The sequence below is a fragment of the Papilio polytes genome, unplaced genomic scaffold (genome assembly GCF_000836215.1).
Source record: "Papilio polytes unplaced genomic scaffold, Ppol_1.0 DF823923.1, whole genome shotgun sequence".
Taxonomy (NCBI): domain Eukaryota; kingdom Metazoa; phylum Arthropoda; class Insecta; order Lepidoptera; family Papilionidae; genus Papilio; species Papilio polytes.
In genome coordinates, this window is record NW_013525281.1 from 4,296,591 (window position 1) to 4,306,016 (window position 9,426).

Consider the following 9,426-nt stretch of genomic DNA (forward strand, 5'->3'; position numbering starts at 1 on the left):
TTTCTTTCTAGTTTTACCTCTACCTGTGTATTCCTTAACACTTATAAATAAAGCTACCTTAAATAATTTTCCTTTAATATCTAACGTGAGGAAATTTTTTCATTAAAAGTTTTTATGTAATTTTGATTGTAATGTGCACGTTTGAAAATAACGTTTTTTTTATGTAAAAAAACTACATACACACTCTATGTCGTACTCTCTCACACAACATAAACATTACACACTCTTTGTCTGTTTTTTATTTTTAAAACAGTGACATGTGTCAAATTGACATATAAGCAGTAATCAAGGACAACAATGATATTTTTTCAATTTCATTTGAATATGTTAAGCGATGGTTGTGTATGGTGCAGTTCCTTATTATGATAGTAATTTTTTGTGTATTCTAATAGTAAATTAGGAATGACAAAAATATTAGAAGAAGACTAACGGACTTGTTTTAGTCTCAGTGTTATAAAGTTTATGTACCAATAGAATATGATACAAAGTTTTGAGTTTATAGTTTTAATTATTCTCTATGTGTAATAACAGTGAGTTTTCGAAGTTAAATTAAACGGAATTATAATGGCAAATGACGAGGAACATCTCGAAGGAAATACTCCAAGTATTAGTATACGGGGCCCACCAGGGCGACCTTATAAAATGACTATTGAACTTCCTTTATTTCTGTGCATATTAGGTTTATCTTTATCAGGTAAGATATCTTTTCTTAAATTATTAATTAACTCTGTGCTTTCCTCTTACTAATAAAAAAAATATCTTTTTCAGGTTCTGCATTAAATAATATTATATTTTTCCGTACATGTTCTCATTTATTAAACCATACAGAAGAAGAGTGCAAAGGTTTTTTGTCACCAATAAGATCTAATTCAACAAAATTATTGGAGAATGATGTGCAGGGATATGCCACATTTGTTTTAACAGTTAAAACAGTTATGGAGTCAATTGGACCAGCGATAATGTCATTGTTTCTTGGTGTATGGTCTGATACTTATGGAAGGAAGCCTTTGATTGTGTGGCCTATGTTAGGTATGTAAATTTAAGTAATATATTAGGGATAAAGTTGCTATTTCCTAAAACATTATACTATCATAGTTTAAATGCTTTTATATGCTTACTAATGGTAACTTTTTACTTTTTAATACTAATGCATTTTTAAAAATAAATGACACATAGCTATTTATATAAATTTTAATCCTTCTAATATACCACCTCGCCTTGCACTTGTTATGATTTTCATGGGTTTTAAATACAAATTTAAATTTTATATGCATTAATATATAATCCTTTATTTATTATATTTATTGTTTACTGATTTTTATGATATCTCTTTCATAATCTTTGAGAAAATGTGATAATAATAATTTTGAACAGTTGTTCAGGTAGGAAAGCAATGTTGACAGTAAAATTGACTTGTTTCTCATTTTGTTGTGGTGCTTGATTCAAAGGCTAATATATAGTTTATCAAAGTATTTATCTTTATCCATTATAAAATATGATATCTACTTTATTTCATGAGTCACTAATTTATTCACATTATATCATGTGTTTTCTTTGTTTAACAAAAATCTTAACATATAGGTGTACAAAAGCGGATTGTTAAAGATGAATAACAAAGAGCTCCTTTATTGTGGACAAAATTGCAATTATTTTTAATTGAAAATAAAAAAGTCTTGATTACAAATTCTGATTTGAATTTTAACCAGTAGGCAACCACTAGTATTTTTAACTGCCTCATAAGATGACATTTTAGTTTTCATCCTAATCAATATCATTTATGAATGAACTATAGTCATCATAACCTTTTATTTTTTACATAAATAATTCAATGGTTAAATTTAAATATTTGTATCCCTAAATCAGCGCTTATTTTACAAATAAGCACCTTAGCTGAGTAAAGGCCTTATCCATTCAGCACTCCAAAGTTATAAAATACCTTTACAATATTTTTTTTTAAATTTAATTGCTAATTATGTATGTGTGTGTATTACGTACGCAATATAAATAATAGAAGGCTAGTGTCTTCTAGTATTCTGTAATTCTCTGTCTTAGCATGTGTGTTTTATTATTTTTATTCCCTCAATCTTTTATCTGCTACGCCTATGTTATTTAAGTTCGGAATGGATTAAGTTATTACAATTATTAAATTTTGCTTTATGCATGTTATCTTTGTTAATTTTAATATAAAATTTCGGTATTCGCATGGTTTGAATTGAGTTTCAATATGTTTTATTCTCTTCTATAATATGTATTATTTACATAGAAATAATTGAATGGTTGTGGTATATAATTGCTTTTTAGTATTGGTAGTTGTATTTTGGTTTTAAAATTTTAGGTTTAGCCCTGTCTTCTATGCTGATCGTCGTGTATGGCTTAATAGATTTGAATCCTTGGTGGTATATCTTAACAGTAATACCCTTCTCGTTTACGGGTGGTTTCGTAGTAATGTTTACAGGTGCATATTGTTATGTGAGCGATATCGCAACTACTGAAAGTACTACACTTAGGTAATATATGAAATATATTTCTGGCACAAAAAACTAACAACCTAACCAATATTGGCTATAAATTAATTTATAACAACTTTTTTGCATGAAATGCAAGTTGTGTCTTGTACTGTGTTTGATTTTTTAGAATGTTCTGTTAATATATTGTATACTATTCTATATAATAATATTTAAGCAATAATTAAAGCTGGTATTGATTTTTAAATGTTTTTTTTTTCAGAATGGTTTTCATTGATGCAACAATTTCGTTAGGGAATGTCTTAGGATCACTGGTTAGCTCATACTTAATTCTATTGATTGGCAATGTTAATTTGTTACTAGTGACGGCTAGTTTGCATGTTTTGGCATATGCATTCACCAATGTGTATGTAAGAGAGTCGCTGGTTGGAGCTTTAGAGGTAAGAAACATTGTAATTTTGTTAAATATATTTGTTATGCAAAATAAACATTGACATGCAAAAAAAATCTAGACAAAAATAGTTTACAGGTAACTTCAATATGTATTTGTTTAATCTTGTCATCTGCATGTTGACACTTGGTTTTTACAATGTTTATACAATGTTTTTGTTGCTATAATCCGTAGCAAACATGTAACTTCGTCAATCGCATTTTGTACAGAGAACTGTTTAATTCAAAGTGTTGTTATTCTGTATGCATTGCACGATTGCATCCTGCATAAAAATGTTTTTCTATTTTCGAAACAATAACTACGACCTCGCGTGTTAACCGATCGCAATGGAATTATCAATGTTTAAATCTTATTTATTTCAGGGAGGGTTTTGTAAGATATTGGACTGGCTGCACGTTAGAGAAATGGTACATGAATGCTTTAAAGAACGACCGAATCACGGAAGAGTGCAAATTCTGTTACTAATATTCGTGAGATGTATATCAGTGTTCCTTTTGTTTGGAACTTTGGGTTTGGAATATCTGTACTCTAGGACAAAGTTGAACTGGGCTCTGGACGATTACAACACATTCTCAGCTGTGAGCACTGCTATACTATTTGTGGGGAGTTTCTTCGGTATAATGGTTGTTCAGAAGTTGTTGCGGATAAGTGACTTAACGTTTGCTATCATGTCGATGTGTATGTCTGGCACTGAGTTTTTTTTAAAAGCATTCGCTGTGACGTCATGGCAGATGTATCTAAGTAAGTGAAGTTTATTTCTTTTGAACATATTGTTATCCCACTCATTATCCTTGAAAAAACTGAGATAAGATGTGTTTTGTACTCGTTTCGGCAATGGAAACACTACAATAGACCGTGAGCCGCGTTCCACGGTGGATAATTTATATGAATCACCTTATTGACAGTCTTTTTTGCTGTTGACGAGACTGTACCTAAAGTTGCCTTTCTAATAATCGGTTTTAATCTTATCGTGTAACGTAATTCAGTCATAAGTCAATGATAAAATTCTATATGATTTGGCTTTGTTATTTCAACTTATCACACATGAAAAGGGCTGCCAATACTCTTTTCCAAGTCATCCGAAATCGTTTCTCTTTCGTCTTCCACTTGGATCAAGTGACTAATCGTGTTTTTCGCCGCTTCGTGTCTTGTTTAATAAAAGTCGGCAGCCCTACACGTTATGAATGACGTCATCAATGACTGAATTCCGTTTTGCATGTTCTTGGCATATCTTTCGTTTTTAAATCAAAATAAACACGTAAGTATGTATTAGAGATACTGATGATTCTTAGAAATGAAGATCCAAAATAATTTGTGTGAGTTTAAAAATCTATGCTATAAAAATAATATTTAATTTTATTATGAAGGAAACGAACACTCGTTAGGTTTATAAGATGTATTGTGGTCATTTCTTTATTGATACTTAATAGTTCCGAAAAAGGTATAATAAGTAACTAAATATTATGTTTTATATTTCCCAGGCGTATCAGTATCGTTCTTCAAAGACTTGTCGGGCTCGTTAATAAGGTCCTTTGTAACGAAGTCGTTTCCAGTGGAAGACATTGCGAAGATATTTGCTCTGATGTGCGCGTTAGAAGGCTTGTGTCCTATAGTTGCGCCAATAGTTTACAATACGATATACGGCCTCACTCTGACAACTTTCCCTGGAACTTTTTATCTAATGAGCTCTGGCCTGATTGCTGTAAATGTGGTGTTATTAGGGTAAGAACTTTTTACTTGCACTTTTTATTAGAGTATGGTTCAAAAATGAAAAAAAAATCAAGTTATAGTTACCTTCTAGTAAAGGAAACTTTCCTCTATTTATTTACAGAATGTCTGAGTAAGTCTGTTATAAAGCAATTTGCATTGTGGGTTTTTTATCCTTGATGTTATTAGATTGTAAACCGATATAAAAAGCCTTGTGCAATGACAATTAGATTATACCGAGAACGATGAATAATATGATTTTTGTACAAGGTGTTTGAAAGTTTCACAGTGGAAACTGACCCTTATTTTTACTTCTTCTAGGTTCGTAAAGTACTATTCCTGGAACGCGCCGACTGTTCCTTACCGATCCTTGGCTGATGAAGAAATTTAAACTTACAATATCTAGATAATTTAATGATCACGACCTCATGGTTTACTTAAAAACACTTTAGTAATAAGATGTTATTATTATTGTTTAGTAATAAGTAATATGATATATATTTTGCAAGTACTAATCATCCAAATATATATATAACGTATGACATAAAACGGGTTATTGGACCACAAGACTGTGATATTAATTGTAAACAATACTTTGAAGATCAAACAATTTCTTTTTTACAGTACTTCTTTTTCCAATGTATTTTTGTAGTGGCTTTATTTATGTTTGGATATATAAGGTTATTATTTTTAGTAAAAACAAATAAGCAAATAGATTAGTTTCTTTGTTCAAACCTTTTCCTTACTAGCGCGCAAAGTACGACCTTTTTGAATACTTTCTCCAAAACACTCATGATAGACCCTTTTGTAGTCTGTAATTGTAAAAGGCCATGACATGATGAAATAATCTTAAAGGAAATATATATAATAGTGTTCCTTTCCTAGAAGTACTACATAATAAAAGAATGCTGTCTTTTTTTCAAGATGGATAACTACAAGGAAATAAAAGTCAATATAATTTTTCCACAAGTCTAACTTAGTATATTTATAGAATAACACAGTCACGACTCGAATCAAATCTTACAAGTGATATCACCAAATCAAAGTCTTTTACAAAAAAGTAATGAATATCCTATTTTTTTTAAAGAGCCTTTAGAAAAAAATATCGTAATATTTATTACCCTGATTGTTTTGTTACTTGTAATTTAAATACAAATTTCAGTAATTAAAGAAACAAACAAACTCAAAACCAAATTCTCATGTAATCTAGGATTTAATCAAATTTGAACAATGTTGATTATGGCGGAACGTTAATTAAAATTATAAACCTATACTTAAACTAATCATCACAGGTTTATATAGGTTTTACAATCAAATGTTTTTAGTGAAGGAAAACATGACCATAGTTTTGTTTTACAACTACCAATAATTAACAATAATTGTTTATGTACGTTATTAGTAATTTAAATGCTCAAAACGTTCAAAATTATTTCAGCGTTCACTGCTCTTGCCTCTTTAGAGAAACATATTTTAAACCGAAATAGAACCTAAACTTCTTAGACTTAAGGTTCATAATCGAACTGTTTACATAGACATATGAATATATTTATGAAATAACAGCAACCACTGGTAATGAAGTACAATATATAACCAACTAACTGGCAATATTCTCTAATTTAAACAATGGTTCCACCATTTTGTGCTATTAATCTTTCATAGACACCAAAACTATAAATTTCTAATAGACATGTTATGCCTAAACAAAAAGAGATTCTAAACAAAACAATAACAATAACTAAGTATTTGTCAATCAACTTATAACTAAGTAAAAGTACAAGTAAAATATTGGACCTGCAATATTGTTCTTAGGCCGTACGAAGAAGTTGTCGATATCGAAAATAAATTTCTTTAAACTAAGTACTTAAATTTGCGATGTTAGACCATAATATGGACATGCACTTAGATAATGTACAAATGGACTGCGACTATGAAAAAAATCAAGAAATGACAGTCTTATCGATTAATCATAGAAAAGACGTATAACATTTTTGTACTAAGAAATCAAAACCCGGGCCCATAAAGTTTCAAGTGGTTCAATTTATCTGTCAATCAACAACTGTCTTTGTACGGCGCTGTCTAATTTGTGTTAGCTTTATAACAATGACATAAAATTATTGCATAATAATAACTATTATTAAAATTTTAACTGAGCAACTTTTAATCTACACATCACAGACCCTTACAAAATAAGATGCTTCAGTGATGCTCTTATAGCAAATTTAAACTTTAATTTGTACATTAGGAAAACATATAAAAAAAAAACAAAAACAGCTTCAATAAGCAACAAAAAAAGAACTTAAAACAACTTAAAAGTACAACGAAATGATGTATGTATTACATTTTACGTTTGTAAAAAGGATGATCGATGATCAAACATAAAATATAGTTTTAGTGTAAAAAAAAAACAAAGTGTTAAACATCGATTTTGTAAACGATTTTTTTTTTGCCGTATTTAAATCGATTTTACACCAATCATCCCTTATCTTATATTACTGTTAAAGTCAGTGAGGATCGTATTTGTACACAAGTCTTAAAAAATCACTTAACTACAATACTTGTCAATTTGCAGTCTTTAGGTCATATTCGGTATGTCCTAGTGGGGTAGGCAGAACTCTAGGAGTGAAGCACCAATGACATACATGCATCATTAGTTGCACTAGCAGCCTTTCGCCTTTTGGCAATCTTGTTATATATTTAACAATTATTTACCACTCCTCTTCGGGCTCCTGGCCTTGGACGATGTTGGAAGGCGCCTTACCAAAGTTCTGGAAATTATAAATTATATTTAAATAAGAAACAATTTACACATGTCAACTAGGATAAATATTCGAAGAGAAAAGGTTCATTTGTGAATTTAACATTAAATTTTATAACAATACTAGCTGTTGCTTGCGACTTTTCGCCCGTGGAATTTAAAAAAGTAATAAATGTATAGTATAGAGCTATAGATATCTAGAATATATAACTATTGCGATTTTATTGAACAACAACATTTATACTCACATCTTCCGAACTCTGGAGAGCATGACACAAAGATAATATACATTAATTTATCAAAAACACATAATACTAGATGTTGCTCGCAACTTCGTTTGCGTGAAATTAAAAAAAATATAGCCTGTTATTGATAACGTAGCTTTCTAACGGGGACGTAATTTTTAAAATCGGCCCAGTAGTTTTTGAGTTATTTCAATACATACAAAAGTACAAATGTTTCCTCTTTATAATATTGTTATAGACAAACATCTATACCTATAAAAATATGCTTATTTTTTAAATAAACCGAAGTTTTTTATTATTTACTTGCTTACGCCCGCGACTCTGTCCGCGTGATATTAAAAAAACAAAAGTGAGTAGCTTATGTGTCCTTCCACACTATCCTATACATATATACCAAATTTCATCGTAATCTGTTCAGCCGTTAAGGCTACAAACTCTAACAATCATCCATCCATTTATCTAAACTTTCGCATTTATAACATTAGCATGATAGTATGATCGAATTAATATAATGTGTATAGATACTGACCCGGACGTCGCTGCCGCCGTACTTGTTGCCGCTGTAGGTGGCGGTGCCGCCGCCCTGCAGGAAGTCGGGCACGGGCTGCCCCCCCTGCCGCAGGATCTTCGCCAGGTCCGCCATCAGCGCCACGTCCTGGTACACAAATACACATCAATTATTTGATATTCATTTACATGTTAATTCACCGCTCGGGCGTCGGTTGAATAAGTATTATTTTTTAACTATAAGAAATATATTAAACAGAACTTCTAAAGAGTTAAAACTAGACATCGACATGAATAGAAAAAAATTGACACTTGTGGTTTGTAACCTAAATTATCCTAAATGGAATTTATATTCTAAATTTATACTTAATTAGTTTTTGTTAGCGACATCGTTAGAGTGGAATTAAAAAAATTATAAAAACATAGCCGATGTTACTCACTGATAACATACCTTTTTTATGATGCAAGAATTTTTAAAATCAGCCCAGTAGTTTTTAAGTTATTTTAATACATACAAAAATACAAATCTTTTCTCTTTACATTTTTAGTATTAACCTTTTAACCGCCATTTGCGTGGTTTTTAAATTATGTGGTGTTATCTTGCAATTAATAATAATGTTACTTACATTGTCAGCATCAAAGAAGGAGACGGCCATGCCCCTGTTGCCGACGCGGCCAGTACGACCGATTCTGTGCACGTACTCGTCTATGCTCTTTGGTAGATCGTAGTTGACCACGATGTCCACGTTTTTGATATCTAAGAGAAAAATATGTTTAATTAATTCTTACATACACCTATAGCTGAATGCAGAAAGTTAAATGACATATATTGTTGATGTTTTATCAAAACATGAATTATTCCAATGATTACGTGGAAACTATTATAGTATTTTGCAATAACTGTACAAGTCGCTGCGTAGAAGACAATGTTAAGTAAAGCGTTAAGTAATAAATGGGAAGGAAGGTCAAGGCACAGAGCAAATTGATGCGGCAAGATATTAGAAAGAGATGAATGGATTGCATGAAAGGTGAAATAAGGTGAGATGTGTGAAGATAAGTGGAGATGTGTGCAGATAAGGAGAGATGTGTGCAGATGAGTGGAGATGTGAACAGATGAATGGAGATGTGTGGAAATGACGCAAGATGTGTGGAGATGAGGCAAGATGTGTGAAGATGAGGGGATATTTGTGAAGATGAGGGGAGATGTGTCCGGACGAGGAGAGATGAGATGAAGCGAGGTGAGAGGTGTGTTGTCGTGTACCCAGTCCCCTGGCAGCGACGGCGGTGGCGACCAGT

General features: G+C 31.2%; 2 protein-coding genes across 2 annotated transcripts in view; one reads left to right on the forward strand and one right to left on the reverse strand.

Annotated features, from left to right (window-relative positions):
* Positions 1-223: 223 nt before the first annotated feature.
* On the forward strand, positions 224-5,335 carry LOC106102368 (proton-coupled folate transporter-like). Its single transcript, XM_013281817.1, has 7 exons — positions 224-694; positions 769-1,029; positions 2,336-2,507; positions 2,728-2,905; positions 3,279-3,657; positions 4,398-4,638; positions 4,945-5,335. The coding sequence occupies exons 1-7, from the start codon at positions 565-567 to the stop codon at positions 5,012-5,014; spliced, it is 1,431 nt and encodes a 476-aa protein (XP_013137271.1). The 5' UTR covers positions 224-564; the 3' UTR covers positions 5,015-5,335.
* Positions 5,336-5,578: 243 nt separating this feature from the next.
* LOC106102113 overlaps positions 5,579-9,426 on the reverse strand; it is an 8,354-nt gene continuing 4,506 nt past the window's right edge. Inside the window, exons 10-13 of the mRNA XM_013281522.1 lie at positions 9,392-9,426; positions 8,757-8,887; positions 8,153-8,278; positions 5,579-7,388 (exon numbers count right to left, since the gene is read on the reverse strand). Coding sequence (XP_013136976.1) covers positions 7,329-7,388; positions 8,153-8,278; positions 8,757-8,887; positions 9,392-9,426 — 352 coding nt within the window. The 3' untranslated portion in view covers positions 5,579-7,328. The remainder of the gene's footprint in view (positions 7,389-8,152; positions 8,279-8,756; positions 8,888-9,391) is intronic.

Coding starts and splice junctions, on each gene's coding strand:
- LOC106102368 (XM_013281817.1), top strand. CDS start 565: ATGGCAAATGACGAGGAACATCTCGAAGGAAATACTCCAAGTATTAGT. Junction 1,030..2,335: donor GATTGTGTGGCCTATGTTAG/GTATGTAAATTT, acceptor TTAAAATTTTAG/GTTTAGCCCTGTCTTCTATG. Junction 2,508..2,727: donor ACTGAAAGTACTACACTTAG/GTAATATATGAA, acceptor TTTTTTTTTCAG/AATGGTTTTCATTGATGCAA.